At 36.6% G+C, this 20137-nt stretch overlaps 2 protein-coding genes across 2 annotated transcripts; both read left to right on the top strand.

Moving 5' to 3' along the window:
• Positions 1 to 1291: 1291 nt before the first annotated feature.
• Positions 1292 to 9552, top strand: LOC128229911 (uncharacterized). The gene is made up of 5 exons (XM_052941815.1): positions 1292 to 1400; positions 3778 to 4009; positions 4315 to 4427; positions 8025 to 8259; positions 9396 to 9552. The coding sequence occupies exons 1-5, from the start codon at positions 1343 to 1345 to the stop codon at positions 9469 to 9471; spliced, it is 714 nt and encodes a 237-aa protein (XP_052797775.1). The 5' UTR covers positions 1292 to 1342; the 3' UTR covers positions 9472 to 9552.
• A 1244-nt stretch (positions 9553 to 10796) lies between these two features.
• On the top strand, positions 10797 to 18535 carry LOC128232424 (uncharacterized). The gene is made up of 2 exons (XM_052945964.1): positions 10797 to 11153; positions 13509 to 18535. Exons 1-2 carry the CDS (start codon positions 10870 to 10872, stop codon positions 13810 to 13812), a joined length of 588 nt encoding a protein of 195 aa, XP_052801924.1. The 5' UTR covers positions 10797 to 10869; the 3' UTR covers positions 13813 to 18535.
• Positions 18536 to 20137: the final 1602 nt, after the last annotated feature.

The following is a 20137-nucleotide window of genomic DNA, read 5'->3' as shown; positions in this document are numbered from 1 at the left end:
CGATTCACACACGCATGGATGCCCCCGACGATTTACACACGCTCGAATGCCCCCGACGATTCACACACGAATGAATGCCCCCCGACGATTCACACAACACGCATGAATGCCCCCGACGATTCACACACGCATGAATGCCCCCGACAATACAAACACGCATGAATGCCCCCGACGATTCACCGGCGTAGTAACTTATGGGCGCCCAAATTGTGCCAATAACAATGGGGGAGGGTGCGTTGTGTAGCTAATGTTTCCGCACTGCAGTGCCAATACGTGAGCCGATACATAAGGATGGTGTGTTGTGAAGCTATGGTTGCCGCCCTGTTGTGCCATTTAATGAAGTAGGTGTGTTGTTTAGCTCTTGTTTCCGCCCTGCAGTGTCAAAATATGAAGATGTTGTGTTCTGTAGATCTTGTTTCCTGCCTGACGTGCCAATCAATATAAAGAAGGTGTGTTATGTCGAATTATCCCGAGTTGTTTTATATTAGGCATGTATAACATTCCTTGTTTGTTTGTGTGTTTTTTTGTATACATTGTAAAGAGTTTAACTCTTTAAGCAAATAATGGTAGCAGCCCTTTAAATATTTGTATGTTCATTATCATATCAGAAACATATTATTTTATAGAAGTAAATTTGACAGAATGAAAATTAATTTCATCATAAATTAAGGCATTAACACATTTTTTCTCATATTTAGAACTGTGACTCACTGGTTTTCATAGGTGACCTTGTTCGATGCACAGATGATCTCATCTCCCTGAGTCACGTGGTTAGTACAATCAATCAGTAATATTTCCAGACATAAGTCTAGGTTGTAATGAAGGTTGAGGTTGACCATGGCGCTGTTGACATCCGAGGTTGACACGCCTCCGGTCAGACAATCCTGATGTACGGAACCATGGCAACAGCTTGGTCCATGGCAGACCGCGCGCACATGTATAACATTCCTTGTTTGTTTGTTTTTTTGTAATGACGTCTTAGAAAGTGTAATAATAATTTAATGAGAGTTTTGCGTTTTCCACGAAACTGCTACTCTTTCAGACCAAATTAATTCATATGTCGTCTGTTCGCCCTCGCTTTGGCGGCTTCTCGCTTCAATATTGCGCAAAGCCAAAACGCACAACATTCTACTTTGTCGCGTGTTTGCGAGACGTTCCCGTACATGACAGAAATCCCCTGCCAACACGAAATGGCAGAAATAAGATACCATTAAAATAGTGTTGGAACGCAAAAAAATTTAAGGCATGCCTATTTGTTTATCTCAAGTGTGTAAACTTTTCAGCTGTGGGCATCACGATCTTTGTTAATACGATAAGAGTAGTCCATGTAGGACACTTGTAAATGAAACAAGTGACCATGATCCTACAGTTAATTCTTCTAGTTACCGGTGTTTTTTATGGTAAATATACTCTTTTATGTATCAAAATAAGTTGAATTAATGCAGTCAAATAATGTAAAATTAAATTAGATTTAGCCATGTTTATCCATTGTGCGTTTAAATTAAGAAAATTAATTAATGTATTATATTACTAATATGAATAGACTAAAATATGTACACCCACAAAAAAAAACTTTTTAACACACTGTTCTCTCGCTATCGCATACTTTATTAGTATGGATAAATATATCTATCTATCTTTAATAACATTTTGATTTAGTAATCTAGCTGTCCAATGATATTAGAAATATTGTGATTTTTGTTTTGATTTTTTGTCCACTTGTGAATGTATAAATTTTGATATATGTATACTCATGGACAGAATGTCTATATTTAATTATTTATTGATAATAAACTGTCTTTGTATATACTAGTTAAGTCAAATGGCAAGCATTGATGGTCAAAGTATATCGTTATATTTTAAAATATGTCATCTATCTGATTCCGATTTCTCAAAATACATGTATCTATCTTAAAGCTGAACTCTCACAGATAAACCATTTTTGCAATTCTTTTTTTTATTTTTTGTCTTGGAAAGAGCAAATTTTTGCGTAAATATCTGCAAAAAAATGATAAAAGATCAGATCGCAGATTTTCATTTTTTCCGTTCGAAAATAAATGTTTTATGGTTACTAACGGTTTAAGAAAAATGCATAAAACATAAATTTTTGAACTTAAATATAAAAATCTTAAATAATTTTGCCGGCAGTCTTATGTAACTGTTTTCCATGGATTTTCGCAAAAATTGGCTCGTTCCAAGACAAAAAGTAACAAAGTTGTCCAAACGTTCAATCTGTGAGAGTGCAGCTTTAAAAGACTGTCAGGATTTCGTATCATTTTTGATCTAACCAATTAATTTCTAGCTCAAATTTGATTTTATAAAGCAAAACTTTGCTTATCCTGATAATCTTGAAAACAGTTCCCTTCAAAGTCTAAAACACGTTTAAAGGGAAACAAAACACATGATATACCACAACAAAATCATCAGCTCAATAAGAATGATCGAGAAATTCGAGCCAGAATTACTTTTTGTCTGTGTAAGTGTCTGTGTTTGTTAAACTTTTTATACGTACATATAACACGGTGCATATCCATATCGGTACCCTCTTTGCGAAATCTACTGAAACGGTACCCTCTTTGCGCATGCCCCCGGTCATTCTCTGCTGAAAACAAATCGGCGATGGACAACCCTCTCTCTCAATTTTTAAAGCAATGGAGAATGTTTGACTTTTCAATTTTGATCTATATATATTTCGGCGTTCTCTTTCACATATTAAACGATCAATGCAAAAATACGATAACAAAGTAAAAACATATTACTTAACTCGATACAGTGCTACGAGGGTACCCGGGAGAGAGGGTACTTGTGATATAAACAATCAATAGCAAAGAGGTATCCCGTGCCGCTGCAAAACCGAAAGTAGGGTGTTTTTATGAATTTACCGCATATTTTAGACTGTTAATTGCCATTTGTATGAATATGATATATAAATGAATACATGTAATATGTATGGGGTGTACATAATCAAACCAGTGGTTCATTTAAGCCCGCAGAACATGCAGAGGCGGTGGGCGAGGCAAGGTATATCGATATTGTGTAGCTGATTGTGGAGTTGTAGTAATTGAAAAATGGACACATTACTAAAACAGACATAGCTATAACATTCTAGTGTTCCGTGGTATACTTCTTTTGCACACGACATACCTCCTTTCATCAGTTGAATGCACATTTACTGGTTTGTTGTCCATCGCCGATTTGTTTTCAGCAGAGACGGACCGGTGCATGTGCAAAGAGGGTACCGTTTCAGTAGATTTCGCAAAGAGGGTACCGATATGGATATGCACCGTGTATAAGTTAAAAGGACAAGCCGACATATGCAAAAACGAAAACACAGACAACGCTCTTGAATATTGTATTGAAAATCCAATAAAATATTTTAACAACATTCTCCTATTATGAATTTCAACCAGGGCAGTGGCGTAGCTACATATAGGCATTGTAGACCTTGGCCTACAACATTTTTGAGATATCACAAAATTTAAATAACCCCAAAATGCAATAAAAACTAATAGCTACTCAAACACTTTGAACAACTCAAAAGTGTGTTTTATGTTATGTTTACCAAAGTTTGGTGTTTATTTTTACTACATGCAGGGTGTATTGCTTATTGCAATCATTGCAGATATAATTAAGTGTGTGTAATGTGCATATAGAAGTCCCCAATCTCACAGAGAACCATCGGGCCTACAAGTGTTTTAGGCCTAGATACGCCCTTGTCAACCAGTGTCATACTCCAATGGGTATACATTCACTCGTATTATATTTACATGTATTTAGTATCATGTGTGAACACGGCCTGCCATGGACCGAGCTGTTGCCATGGTATCGTACATCAGGACTGTCTGACCGGAGGCGTGTCAACCTCGGAGGTCAACAGCGCCATGGTCAACCTCAACCTTCATTACAACCTAGACTTATGTCTGGAAATACTACTGATTAAGTGCGCTAACCACGTGACTAAGGGAGATGAGGTCATCTGTGCATCGAACAACGTCACATATGAAAATCAGTGAGTCAAAGGTTTTAAATATGAGAAAACATGTGTTAATGGCTTTAACTTCTATATGAGAATACCCTAAATGATGAAATTAATATTCGTTCTGTCAAATTAAATCTAAAAAATAAAATGTTTAAGATATGAAAATAAACATACATGTACCAATATTTAAAGGGTTACTACCATTATTTGCTTAGAGAGGTAAATTCTTTACAAAACAGAACAAATACCGTGTTTGGTTGAAAATTATTTAACTTACTGCTTCAGCAAACTAGAATCTTATATCATTGTCAAATCATTCTAATTGTGGATTTCAGTTGTCACTTTGCTCATGCCAAATGTGAGTTTCACGTGCTCCATCAGAGAGATCTTCAAGTAATACATGCAGGACAATGTTTCGCCTCAACCACTGCTCCAACAGTCCGCACGTGTATGTTTTCTTTATGTTTCTCAACATCTTCTCCTTCAATTTGCAGGTGCATGTGACCTTTATGTCACGCAAGAACCCTTCCTTAAATTCACACTTTTATGTCACTAAACAACTCTTCATTTAATTTGCTCGTTGAAGTGATATTCAAGTCCCATAACACATCCTCCTTCAATTCGAATGAATATGGTATCCATGATTGGCCACTTCAATAACACAACTCCTCTCTGAACTAACCCGTGAAATGAACCACCATGTCCCTAGAAAATAACTCTTCCAACAACTGACATGTTAAGTGGGCTCCAAGCCATTCCACAACAACTCCTATGTGCCTCTACAACAGGTCCATCTTCACTGTCACTTGTAAGTGGCCTCTAAGTGCCTCCACAACAACTCCTCCTCAAATGGCAATTGTAAATGCCTCCGTGTCCCTCCAAAACATCTCCTCCTTAAATGACACTTGCAAGAGGCCTCCAAAGGCCTCCGCAACTCCTCCGCATAAATTAACACTTGTAAGTGGTCGCCATGACCCTACGCAACAACTCCTCCTCAAATGACTCTTGCAATAGAGTAGCCTCCGTGTCTCTCCGTTACAACACCTCAAATGGCGCTTTTAAGTGGCCTCCGTGTCACTCCAAAACAACCTATCCTTAAATGACCCTTGTAAAACGCCTCCAAGTCGCATCGTAAATACTCCTCCTTAAATGACACTTGTTAGAGGCCTCCAAGTCCCTCTGAAACAGCTCCTCCTCAATGATACATGTAAAAGGCCCGCAAGCCCATACGCAACTACTTCTCCTAAAATGGCACATGCAAAAGGCCTCAAAGTCCGTCCGCAACTACTCCTCCTCAAACAACACATGTAAAAGGCCTCCAAGTCCCTCTGCAAATACTCCTCCTCAAATGATTACATGTAAAAGGCCTCCAAGTCCTTAGGCAACTACTCCTCCTCAAATGACACATGAAAGAGGCCCCCATGTCCCTCCGCAACAACTCCTCCTCAAATGACACATGTAAAAGGCCTCCAAGTCCTTCGGCAAATACTCCCCCTCAAATGACACATGTAAGAGGCATCCAAGCCCAAACGCAAAAACTCCTCCTCAAATGACACATGTAAAAGGCCTCCAAGTCCTTCCACAAATACCCCTCCTAAAATAACACATATAAGAGGCCTTCAAGTCCCTCCACAACTACTCCTCGTCAAATGGCACTTGTAAGAGGCTTCCAAGTCCTTCCGCAAATACTCCTCCTCAAATGGCACTTGTAAAAGGCCTCCAAGTCCCTCGCAACAACTTCTCCTTAAATGACAGGTGTAGGAGGCCTCCAAATCCCTCCACAATCACTGTTCCTCAAATGACACGTGTAAGAGGCCTCCAAATCCCTCCACAACTACTTTTCCTCAAATGACACGTGTAAGAGGCTATCAAGTCCCTCCGCAACAACTTCTCCTTAAATGCAATTGTAAGAGGCTTTCAAGTTCCTCCACAACTACTCCTCCTCAAATTGCACTTGTAAGAGGCTTCCCAGTCCCTCCGCAACAACTCCTCCTTAAATGACACTTGTAAGAGACCTCCAAGTCCCTCCACAACTACTCCTCCTCAGATGACACTTGTAAGAGGCCCCTATGTCCCTCCGCAACTACTCCTCCTCAGATGACACTTGTAAGAGGCCTCCAAGTCCCTCCGCAACTACTCCTCCTCAGATGACACTTGTAAGAGGCCTCCAAGTCTCTCCGCAACTACTCCTCCTCATATGACACTTGAAAGAGGCCTCCAAGTCTCTCCGCAACTACTCCTCCTCAGATGACACTTGTAAAAGGCCTCCAAGTCTCTCCGAAACTACTTTTCCTCAGATGACACTTGTAAGAGGCCTCCAAGTCCCTCCACAATAACTCCTCCTCAGATGACACTTGTAAGAGGCCTCCAAGTCTCTCCGCAACTATTCCTCCTCAGATGACACTTGTAAGAGGCCTCCAAGTCCCTCCGCAACTACTACTCCTCAGATGACACTTGTAAGAGGCCTCCAAGTCTCCAAGTCCCTCCGCAACTACTCCTCCTCAGATGGCACTTGTAAGAGGCCTCCAAGTCTCTCCGCAACTACTTCTCATCAAATGACACTTGTAAGAGGCCTCCAAGTCTCTCCGCAACTACTACTCCTCAGATGACACTTGTAAGAGGCCTCCAAGTCTCCAAGTCTCCAAGTCTCCCCGCAACTACTCCTCTTCAGATGACACTTGTAAGAGGCCCCATATGTCCCTCCGCAACTACTCCTCCTCAGATGACACTTGTAAGAGGCCTCTAAGTCCCTCCGCAACTACTCCTCCTCAGATGACACTTGTAAGAGGCCTCCAAGTCCCTCCGCAACTACTCCTCCTCAGATGACACTTGTAAGAGGCCTCCAAGTCTCTCCGCAACTACTCCTCCTCAAATGACACTTGTAAGAGGCCTCCAAGTCTCTCCGCAACTAATCCTCCTCAGATGACACTTGTAAGAGGCCTCCAAGTCTCTCCGAAACTACTTTTCCTCAGATGACACTTGTAAGAGGCCTCCAAGTCCCTCCGCAATTACTCCTCCTCAGATTACACTTGTAAGAGGCCTCCAAGTCTCTCCGCAACTACTACTCCTCAGATGACACTTGTAAGAGGCCTCCAAGTCTCCAAGTCTCTCCGCAACTACTCCTCCTCAGATGACACTTGTAAGAGGCCTCCAAGTCTCTCCGCAACTACTTCTCATCAAATGACACTTGTAAGAGGCCTCCAAGTCTCTCCGCAACTACTCCTTCTCAGATGACATTTGAAAGAGGCCTCCAAGTCCCTCCGCAACAATCCCTCCTCAAATGACACTTGTTAGAGGCCTCCAAATCCCTCCGCAACTACTTCTCCTCAAATGACACTTGTAAGAGGCCTCCAAGTCCCTCCGCAACTACTTCTCCTCAAATGACAGGTGTAAGAGGCCCCCAAGTTCCACCGCAACAACTACTCCTCAAATGACACTTGAAAGAGGCCTCCAAGTCCCCCCATCAACTCCTCCTCAAATGACACTTGTAAGAAGCCCCCATGTCCCACCGCAACAACTCCTCCTCAAATGACACTTGCAAGAGGCCACCGAGGGCCTCCGTAACTACTCCTCCTCAAATGACACTTGTAAGAGGCCTCCAAGTCCCTCCTCAAATTCTACTTATCCTCCTTTTCATTTCCCTAAAGAAATCCTATATCGCTCGCTGTGTTATATATCTAGAGTATGCTCAATTCCAAACTACATTTCGGGTTTTAGCTGAATGATGGTCTCTGCATTCTTCCAATTACTACCCTTTTGATCGCATATATAGAACAGAAAGGGCCTTTATATAATTTAATGCTTGCGATAATCATATCTTTATTTTTGTTAAAGTGCATTCAAACTTTACATACATATAAATTTTAGTACTTTAATTAAACACGATTTCTGATATTCTCTGTCTAATACATGATGTTCAAAGATCTTCACAATCAAAAATCCTTTGCTTTTCAATCCCTTAGCGCACACTGTCCCTCACCTGCAGCCCCCTCCCCCCATCTTTTACAAACATAAATAAAAACGTGTGTTTGCAAATCATTTCTAGCTGCGCCAAGTACACCAGATTCTACCACGACAGGACTCGGAGTGACCCCCGAACCAACGACAGACAAGCACACAGCTTCAATATCACCATCGACAACAACAAGCCCAGATGGAACTACCTCTGACCCCATCAACAGCATCATAGCCAGTGTGTTTTGTCAGCACGTCGCTTCCATTGACTGCAGCGGATCTTATCAGATTATCTGTGGCACTGACGGGCAATTCTATCCTAACACGTATGTATGTTTCCTACTCACGTATTTATAAATAGATGCACACTCCAGACAATTTGCCTGTGGCGAATCAGTGGTATTATGGTACTACGACACTTGACCCAGGCGTCGCAAAATCGAACCTCCGCCCAACCATGACAGAAAATAATCTACTACCGGGAGTGAAATTGAACAAGTGTCTCATTTGACTGTGTTATATGCTGACACATATTAAAGAATCAAGATACCTTTAACCAGGGTTACATTATATTCTACCTGTGCATTTTACCCCACAGCCTAACAGAACTAAATTCCATTTGGAACTCCTCGGCCATTTTTATCGAAACAACCTCGGATGTATTTGGAAGGTTTACATACTCAAAAAGCGGTACGTTTAAGTCCGCTGCAAGTAGATCGCGTAGTTATTTTATTTAGCAGGTAAACTTTATGACTTAACCCTTGAGAATCTTAATTATGTTTGCAATAATACACTTAACTGGCAATCATTTTAAACCAAGATCAATACATACAACTCTATTACACTACAATTAATTAACGATATAATTAAAAAAACGAACTATTTCAAATGATGTACCGGCATACATCCAAGGTTGTTTTCGATAAAAATGGCCGAGGAGTTCCGAATGGACTGAATTAGGGAATTCATTATTCAATATCATTTTTTTAGTTCATTGCAATGCGGATAAAGGACGAAATACGCTTATCTACCGAAATACGAAGACTATTGCCGAAATTGCTTTGTACTAGCTTTAATTGAAGCCATTAATTGAAAACATTGTGGCTTACATATCTATGGTGGCATATAACTTTCGGAAGATAACCTGTTAACGTGCGCGAATTGGTTCGTGTTAATCACTTAATTTTTGCGATAATTGTTTAGTTTATAATCTAGTTAATATTCGCGAAACATTTTCGCAGTAAGATAAATACCCTAAGACTAAAAAGTGGTTTTAAACATTACTGGTTATCTAGTTATGATTTGCGAATTCCATTTAGTAAGTAACTTACCAACTGGTTAACTAGATAAGATTAAGTGGTTAACACGAAACAATTAGCAAACGGGTTTTCGGCAGTAATATGCCACTATACATATCATATATATTTACAAAGATTTTAATTTTAAATACTATTATTGTCAGATGCGCGTTGTCCAAGGAGAAATGCAATCAACCCTATTTGACAGTAGCAGCGGACGCAACAGGATGTGTGCCTTGATCGCAAACATGCTGGACATTTCAAGTCAAATGGTGTCTTTGAATTTGTCGTTACGTATTTGGTATTGTTTGAAAATAATAAAGTCATAAAAAAATCATTGATTTGAAAAAATATGTTTCATGTAATGTACATTAATAATAGGATAAATCAATGTCCAAGGGAAGTTTTTGTTAACATTGCCATGTACCTACATGTAGGAGTAGGATTTCTTATTGGTTCCACCAGGTACCGACTGTATATAAAATATTAGGGAGAACATTGGTGCTAACCTTCCAAAAAAATAAAAGGTTTTATCTCACTTTCTCCTAAAGCTGTTAAATGAGTATATATGATTTCAATGGTCAAACAGACAAGTTTGTATTCATGGCACTGCCGGTGTCTGGGAGCATGGTCTCAATTGATACGGATCGACTTATAGGAATGACGTCACCATTACGTGATATGTACTTCCGTTGTGTGGAAAATTCTCAATAAAAAAAAATGTTCTTATGATTGATAGACATGTTTTCACATGCTCAATACACTGTAAATCAAAACTATCATTATTCCTGAAACTTGTATACCTTAAGTATCTATTCTTGTTTGATTTATCATTAAGAGTAGAGATTAAAGCATAAACCGCTGCCCTATAGTTGAAAGGTCATTTTGGAAGATCTGTCATGGCGGACGGTGCAATTTTTAGAGTTTGTTTTTCAAGTGGAGTGATTTTTCTTAGGAATAACTTGACCCCCCTTTTTATTGGCTTAAAAGGTAATTTAAAGCTTGTACTTTAAGAATATATGTGGTTATCATAGCCTGCATTCGCTCGAAATGCCTTTAAATGTTGTCTGAAAATTATAATTTTACATTGAATTATATAGGGAATAACAATGGTGGTGTGTAACCTATAGACGCGCTGAATATCTATTGACAAACATGGGTAGCCCGATTTGTAAAAACAAAACAAAAACAAAACTGGCGCACACTACAGCTGGGTGAATGCTGTATTTTGTTATTGGTCGAAGGCTACAGCAAAAATCACATAATTATCTTCTCTTTTTTCTTGGGGTAGTGACAGAAAATGGAAACGCGCCTATATAATCTTTCCTGTAATATTTTCTTGCTTGTAATTATTCTTGATGTTTCTAGAAGTGTGCTTTATTTTTTATTGATTTAATGGATTAAATAAGTTATTGCTGGTTTCAAAACATTTCCTTTCTTACATACATGTATGTATAATTTTAAGCTTGTTTGTCATTTAAATTGAAATAAAATCATTTTCAACACGTGTTCTGACCCTTTTGAACAATGTTTACCTGCATCACTGGAGGTTAATCAAGCCGATCATTAATGTCAAAACAAAACTTAAAACTGAAGTAATTTCAATTTTTATAATATAATTATGCTTCAGAACCAAATATGAGTCGGCGGAGACATCACAGTGAAGTTGGGGTTGCACTGTTAGTGTCAAGTTTACAGAAAAAAGGCATACAACTGGTTGCCGTTGACTTTGACCAAACATTGATATCATTTCACTCTGGCGGAATGTGGAAGGACGATGTTGGAAAGCTTGTTGCTAAAGTGAGACCTGCTATAAGAGATCTAATACAGACAAGCCTTGATCGTGATATTAATGTCTGCATTGTGACATATTTTATGCAACCTTGGGTCATCAAAGATCTACTTCAAAGAATATTTCGAAGGTGCGTGCCAAGATGTTGAAGACTGTCAAAGCCTTAAGGAATAGTGGAAAAACCTTCCCATCCCTAATATGGCCCACTTATCCTAGTGAAATGAAATATTAGCCACATTGCCTGATTTTGGGCCTTCGGTCATTTGTTGGCTGTTATTATCTGATTGTTTTTTTTTAATTAAATGACATTTAAGGAAGCATTTAGTCCAAATAATTGTACGTTGACAGATTTTTTTTTAGATTTTTGATATGGCCAATCCTTCACGTACAAATTGTTTAGTATCAAAAGTGGGTAGTTGTTCCGATCAGGATTCCGGGTTAAAGCATATAGCGTCTATAAAATATCATAAAAACAAAAAATATTACCAGATAATGTTGTTTTATATTAGTTCCGTACACAAAAAAAAAATATCCAACTTATAATTATGAGTTTGACGGCTTTTCTTCATTTCATTCTGTCAAAACATAATGATATATACATGAAGGGCACCTGCAAGGCTTTAGGGCACAGTTTTAAATCGCTCGGAACATTTCGGCCATGGCCGAGTTGTTACGATTGTATAAAAGAGGTCTATCTCGAAGCTTTGTCGGAGGAGGCCGAGCTATTACGATTGTATCGAGTTGTTCCCCTTCGCATAATTGTTGTCTGTGTCAGTCAACTTTCGTTTTATTGGAAAGGTAAACAACTTGCTTTAATGCATTAAATGCGTGTTTAGTGCAAAATAACATTTCACTTGCATGGTAAAATATGAATATAACTCTTTATGATCAATTTCAACCATAAAATACTTCACTTAAAACAATTTCAATATTTTTAAAACACCCCCTGTTTTTCGCACATTCTCGTTTAGACATTAGGGATTGGAAGATTCCCGTATAACACGTCTATTATTTTAGACTAAGGAAGCATTATACTGAAAATCTCATGATGATATCACTCATATTGCGAAAGATATGTGTTTTAAAGTAAGACCATGTATTCAACATTTAGAAAACTACATTTGACGTCATGCACTTGAGATTCTTACAAAAATACATAATTGAAATGATGTGCAACATTAATGTATCAATATTACAATAAGCTTATAAATAATCTTAGTTTTTTATTAATACGGAATCTTTCTGGATCATAAATAAAGAAACATTTGATGATTCACTTTTGTATAGATAATCCATAGGGATGTTTAAGAAACAGAAAATGAATTCAGTCAAAATAAGTTGGGACGAAATCTGTGGTTGCTATGGAAACAAGAGTTAATTAATGGTCATAACTCGTCAAGAAATTGATGCATCGATGACAATCCGTTAAAGGAAAGAAGTTTAGAAGAAATTAATTTACAAAGAGAAATAATTTGTTTTGGCTTTTTTTATTGATGATTAATTCATTTGTATTAATTTTGTCCAAAGGCCTATAATAGCGCGATGCGGCTCATATAATACATCCTTGCTGGGAAAATAGCATGGCCCTGATTGAAAGACTGAATGGCGCAGATTGGTTGTCCATCTGAAATATATTGTTTACCTTTCTTGTCCAAAAAGTCTCCAGGTCTATCATCCGGGCCCTTATGTTTTTTTAAGAAGGGCTTTAAGTTCTTTATATTTTAGCCATACAAGAAGTGGGCCATATCATACTTGTACATAATGAAATTATGTAGATTCACACATGTCGGACAGATGCACTTACCAGTATTTTTCTCCACTAGGTCATGGTTGACTTTAGATAGCTATTCCCAAATAGTAAGGTATAATAAAGGGGACAATTATAAATGAAAGCAGACAATGGATGATATGTGACATTCAGGATCTTTGACAAACTTGGATCAACATGCTGGAAATGTGTTTTTTTATATCTAGAACTGGATGATCTTCTTCTTGGGGATGTAATTTTAACATGGAATTTGTACTCGCTGCTGGACCCCTAATAGTGGAGCAAAATACCTGTGCACTAATCAAGTTGAACAGGCTCGACCTGTAGTTCTAGAGTTCAGTTTTGGATAAAAATTATGCCTGTAGCATTGAATAATATATTTCAAAAGTTAATTGAAGATCTACATGTAGGAAAAAACAACATGGCTTCAATGAATGTTTACAGCAGTCCAAGTTGAGAAGGGACATGCATTTTAATCTCTCCTGTTGCATATATAATATGAGAGTCAAACCATAAATAAAGACTCAGTGAAATGGCATTGCAGATAGAGAAATTATATAAAAAAAATATACTAGTATGTAAATTGTTTAAGCGCATGCATAACAAGCAACTTCTACTTTATTTATTGTTTTTACTTTACTTTCAAATGTTCACCTGTCCATGCATAATCGTACAGGTCTGTCGCAATGTTGTCTCAGTCATAACATTTTCTTGCAGATCTGATGCAGAAAAAATCCTTGTTCAAGCAAACACGGCTTCATTCAGAGAAAAACACAACAATGAGTTTCTGGGAAAAGAGGCCCATATTGCATCTATACTGACTGAACTGTACAAGAAGGCTCACTTGAAGATTCGTCCCGAGCAAGTGATATTATTTGATGATGACAAGGACAACACAGATACTGCAGTGAGATTTGGACACATGGCTTTCCTGGTCAGAGATGATGTGTGTGAAGAACAATTTGAAGATTTTGCAAAAACCTTAGAATCAGTAGATTTACGGAAATCTTGGGTAAGATAAGGACAATGTTCAGTGATAATTATTAATATTGATAAGCTGTAATCAAAAAGTTGGAAGTAATGTTTGCTATTAACAGCAGAAAAATGAGTTGTGAATGTTGGACATTTTTTCTTATCTAACAGTTTCATTTTAGTTTTTAATTCAAAGATTTCTTCATCAAGTTTGAAGTTTGGGCTTTCAATGTCACAGGTATTGATAATAAAGGCTTTATCTTGCCAGTAAGTTCTAGTACTCATTGTTTATTATCTCTTACTATGTATTTTAACAGTTTATTGTGTTATCCTTTGTTAAAACGAGTTGTGAATATCTTTTATAAGCTATTTAGTTTTTCGAAGGAAGAATCAAGGTTATAATTGTCATTGCTTTGGTTTTAGCATTGTGCAAAAACTTAAACCATAGCCATTTCTCAAAAACATTGGAGTTTTTGTAGTGAAATTTAGCACTCATGTTGCCCAAGATGATACACATGTGAGGAGGAAGGCCCATACCTCTGGCTTTAATCATTGTTGAGTTATGCCCCTTGTTCAACTGGAAAAAAACGGACAAGTTTTGCGTTCCTCCCGCAGCACTCTTGTTTTAACTTTATCATCTGATGTTGTGAGGGTTTGTTGTTTTTATCTTGTATTTTTGTTTATAATTTGCTTGCTACTAGTTATACATGTTATTAAAAACATACATGCATTGCAATAAAGCATATTATATGTACAAGACTCCCATAATAAATTTTGTATAAACAGATTGTGTTAACAAGTAGTGTATCATATTTGTTTTTGTACATCTACATGTCGGGTTTAAGCCAGGTTTATAAATGGACAGGGTGTTAAGGGAGAAATTGCACATTGAGTCAGGCTATGAAAAACTTAAACATTATGAATTTGACAGAAAATGTTAGGAATTGTGCTTAATTACCATAAAGTAAAATTAAGTATCAACTTCCAACTATGTGAAGTTTGTTTGTATATTTTTAATCAAAATATGAGCACAAATCATAGAAAAAGAACTATTTGATCATTTTAAGCATTAAATACTATGAAGGCAGGGGTACAAATGCTGGTCTCAATGAGGGTAGAAGGTTGCTACCAAAAACAACTGGGTACAGCACCCTTCCAGAACTCTGGCTTAAACTCTACTACATGTATATTTAATATTTGTCCCTACAAGGTTTTGCTCAAGTGAAATATGTCTCATTATTTGTTGAATATTTATTGATAAGAAGCATTATTTTATAACACATCAACATGTAATTACACTAATATACATTTTGTAGATTAATAAAGATGAACACATATTCCTTTTTGAAATTGTTATGTGTTCTTTTATCACAATGCAATAACTTTAATTGTAGATTTCTTAAATGATTTACAAATCAATACATATGAATCTCATATCCAGTAATTCAAACACGAGTTGTAAAATCGTGTAATATGAGGGTTTAACCGGGTACTTTATTGTTTTTGATAACTTGTCCTATATGTAAGATTTCAAACAGGGTTTACCTACAAATAATTTTAAATGTATGCAAGTTAAATGGTTTTGCATGGTTTCTATCACATGTGTTTGTTTAGAAGGCATCTTATTTACCTTATGAAAAGTGTATACATGTAAAGTCATATTATTGTTAGTGAGTTAAGCAGTGACTGGCCTGTTATACATTCATGTTTGTCTCAATATTAAGTATCAGTCTTTCATTATTTACAATCAAGGCATTAAGAAAATGTAAACTCGCTGGTAGCAATATTTAAATTTCATTTTTTAGATAATACATAAATGTTCGATATTATATTTTGTGCAATGGGGTGGCAGTATTTTTTCGAATTTTACCTACATTGTACAACTTGGCATAATTATCATTGAAGGGACTGTACACCAGATTGACACCAAAAAAAGTTTTTTTCTGTAACTAATCTCAGGACAATTATTTAATAAAACGTTTTACTCTTTGATATCATAATTGTAAAAAAATACCAAAATGTAAAAAAAAATCGAGTCGGAGACCAGTGTCGCCAAAATTGCAGTCCAGAGTTGTATCCACTCTGTTACGAAGGCTTACCCTGAAAGGTTGGAATATTTAAGCCATATACCTAACTTGGTTATATCACGTGATAACATCGACTAGCCAATCACGCATAAGGAATGAATTCTACTGGGTAGACATACTTAGTAATCTTTTTTAATGGAAAAATACGAAAAAACTGCGAAAAATAAATTAATTGTAAACTATGTAGTACTTCAGTTAGTAAGTTTCAATGTATTGTACTCATCGATACCAAGTTTATGTCAGTTTTCGACAAAAAATTTTTTATCACTATTTCATCATCATCGGAGTACAGCCCCTTTAACCAGATAACTCATCAGTTTAATTGTGTGATTAAAATTGATTCACTATAAATCGCATGCAAAAAGCTTTGCTATTCAAAACAACACCATGTAAATGAAAGGTTCTTGTGGGTAGACTCTGTTGTAATTTTGAACAATTTAATTCCAACCACTAAACAGTAAGACGTTATTAGTATGTATTTGCTGAAGGGTTCCAGCTGTCACCATAATCTCAGCTTTAACACACCTAATGATTTGCCACACATTTTCTTCATTAATAAGGGCCATTTTACAAAACAGTGTGAGTGAGTCCCTTTAATTTATTTGGTTGAAAGTCTGTTTTTCCACTGATGAAAAGACAAGGTATTGTCGGAGCCTTTGAGTCTTTGCAGCATCAGCCTCGACGGGGCTGTTGTGCAAAAACTCATACTCATGCCCGTTTCTCAGACGCTTTAAGATATTCAATTGAAACTATGTAGACAATAATCACATGTAAAGCAATTTCCTTAGTTAACTATGGCTTTAATTATTGTGAACTGTGCCTCATAAAAAACTTAGACAAGGATTTGTGTTTGCTTTAAGGCACTCGTGTTATTGCTTTAGTTGCCATGGTAATGGATTGTTGATATTGGTGTTTGGTTGTGGATTGTCTATTTTTTTTTATATATATTTATAAGTGTTCATGTTAACCTTTGTGTTGGAATGTATTAATTTATAGGTTATTATAAGCTTATATATGGAATGATACCAATAACCTTCCAGTATTCAGATCATGATAACAAACATGGAAGATGTTAAAGCTGCACTCTCACAGAATGATTGTTTTGACAACTTATTTTATTTTTTGTTTTGGAATGAGCAAATTTTGGCGTAAATGTCTGGAAACTAGTGTTATAAGACTGCTGACATAAGAGCAGATCGCCGTTTTGATATTTACGTTTGGAAATTGATGTTTTATAGCTTAAAGCGTTACATTTTTTTTAGGAAAAATGAAAGATGGCACTTTACCAAACAATTGAGATCGGCATGTTCTATTGCCAGTTATCTTATATGACTGAATTGAAGGCACTGATGCAAAAATGAGCTGATTCCGAGACAATCAAATTTAAAAAGGTCAAAACTGCCAATTTGTGAGAATGCAACTTTAATACTATACCCATTAATGCGAATTCTGGATGTATGGTGACCCCATAATATTTTGGTATCATTTTAAAGGGTTTTTTATGTGTAAAGAAAGAATGTGTAAAGAAAGAATGTGTTAAAAAAATATGCTGAAAATACTGTTGCAATCACATTTTTTCAGACTAAGAAGATTGCAACATAATTTTAAGCAATGTCATGTCAGGATTCAGTTGAAATGAAGAAAGAAACTTCAAACAGTAATAATTCTATTTTTAGTGTATTTTCAGACCATTATTCAACATAATTTAAATCAGCAAACTATACCATTTCATCCATACAGTTAATACATACGGTCACCAGGAATCGTCCAAGTTTGGCATTAATGTGAACAGATTGCGAACTGACAAAGCTTTATTGTATATAATGCACCAGTCAATTGTAACCACGCCCCCCCCCCCCCCCCGGTCCGGGAGTATACAGGGGATAGCCGGGGAAATGGGCTGGGCTTTTACCTTTCAGGTGGCCCCGCAGTGCCGGGTGAATGCAGTGGTTTTGTCTTCGCTCAAAATATAGCGGGGAATGGGCCTAACCTAAGGTCCCTTGGGTGCGGGGGCATTTTGCGGGGATTTTACCATCAGTTCATCCCCGCTGGACCGAAAGTCAAAGTCCCCGCTATTCCCTGGACCTGGGGGGGGCCGTGGTTACAATTGACTGGTGCATAATGTATTTACCTTCAGTATGACTTTTCCAATGTTTTCAGCAAAGTTTACATTATGTAGTATATGTTGGTGATCCATTTACTTTTTTTGTCACCTGCGAAGTATGGGAGACACTTGGGTATGTCTTTGTTCAGCTGTGTCGTAGATAGTCCCTATTGAATTAAGAGAAGAATTAACTAGTAGAATAAAGGGTGCTTCCAAAAGGCATCACATTTGGTCGCAGATTTCTAGTTATTTATAAGTATAAATGCATGGTAGAAAAACAATCCAGTGCATTTGTATACTTTACACTTAATAAAAAAATTTTTTATTAAAGCAATACTTGTGATGCTAATGCAATAGTCATAATAATTTATTATAGTGATAATTGATTAACATAAAAGAGTCTTTTATTTTTTAAATAGTTAGTGCCTTCACCAAAGTTTTCTAATGTATAAACATGTATAAAGCAATTCTTTTGAAGAAAAATTCTGTATCAATGAATCTTATTTATTTTGATAACTTGTACATCCCAATAGAAACTGTTGATGTTAAATCCTGATTGTGTATTAAATGTTGATTTTGTGCACTGATTAGTCTTTATTATTTTATTTTATCACTATGTATCTCCAGCATTTTACAACTAGGGATAATTTGTTTTTTTATGCTCTGAAGGGAGAAGCATTTAGTCCCCCTTTTGTCTGTCCGTCCGTTTACCTGATTTTTTTTAAATACTGGCTGCTTGTCTGGGTCATATCTTGGAAAATACTAAATGGATTGAAATGAAACTTTAGATGCAGATATTATGACAATAAGAGGAAGTGCTTTACCAAAAAACCATCATCCTGCCCTGCATTTTTTAGTTATTTCCCCTGAAACTCCCCTTACCTAATAGCTTTTGAAAATCAAGTTTTTCTGGGCCATTATACTTGGATATTTGTGAATTTCAATTGCTGCTTTTTAGCTCACCTGAGCACAAAGTGCTCAAGGTTGAGCTATTGTGATCGGTCTATGTCCGGCCTTCGGCGTCAACAATTGGCTATATATAATCATCTTCTTCTCCTAAACCGCTTAGACAATTTTGATGAAACTTCATAGGAATGATCCTTGGTTTGTGCTTTTTCAAAATTGTTCAAAGAAATTAATTCCATGCAGAACTCTGGTTGCCATGTTAACCTAAAGAAAAATGTCAACAATAGGTTATAATCATCATCTTCTCCTAAACCCCTTGGACAATTTTGATGAAACTTCATAGGAATGATCCTTGGTTGGTGCTTTTTCAAAATTGTTCAAAAAAATGAATTCCATGCAAAACTCTGGTTGCCATGGCAACCTAAAGGAAATGTCAACAATAGGTTATAATCATCTTCTCCTAAACCGCTTGGACAATTTTGATGAAACCTGATAGGAATGATCCTTGTTTGGTTCTTTTTCAAATTTGTTCAAAGAAATTAATTCCATGCAGAACTCTGGTTGCCATGGCAACCTAAAGGAAAATGTCAACAATAGGTTATAATCATCTTCTTCTCCTAAACCCCTTGGACAATTTTGATGAAACTTCATATGAATGATCCTTGGTTGGTGCTTTTGTTCAAAGAAATTAATTCCATGCAGAACTCAGGTTGCCATGGCAACCTAAAGGACAAAATTACATAACCTTTTTTGGCAAATACTATTAGGCCTAGGGCTTAAATATTTGGTGTGTTACATTGTCTATTGGTTACCTACCATGTTTATTTATATTATACCCCTGAAGAAAAATTGGCCTCCTCAATGGGTTACAAGTTCATTATAAATACATTTTGTTAAAATTTGATAGTTATGTAAAGTTTACCCTTGAAACAAGGGCAGCAAGTCTAGCTATATGGTCTCCCTTTTTGTAGGAGATTCCACTACTTTCTATTTTTAGTAACAAGGGAATAGATTTTAAAGTCTATTAAGTCTTCAACATAGTCACTTATAAGGTAATTATTGTTCTTTTTTAAGGATCATAGATTAAAATAATTATTATACACTCTATTTCTTTGAAGAAATTTCATTTTTACTTAATGATAAATTTAATAATCAGACTTTTCCATTGAACTTCATGTATATTATTGTAAACTTCATGGAGATTATTCAAAACAACAAATCTTATCTTCTGTGTGGATAGTGAATAAGCCTTACACAGAAAAAAAAATGATTAACAT

Source organism: Mya arenaria, chromosome 4 (assembly GCF_026914265.1).
Source record: "Mya arenaria isolate MELC-2E11 chromosome 4, ASM2691426v1".
In the NCBI taxonomy this organism is placed as follows: Eukaryota; Metazoa; Mollusca; class Bivalvia; order Myida; family Myidae; genus Mya; species Mya arenaria.
Note: the sequence above shows the minus strand (reverse complement) of the source record. Positions and strands in the feature narration are given on the sequence as shown.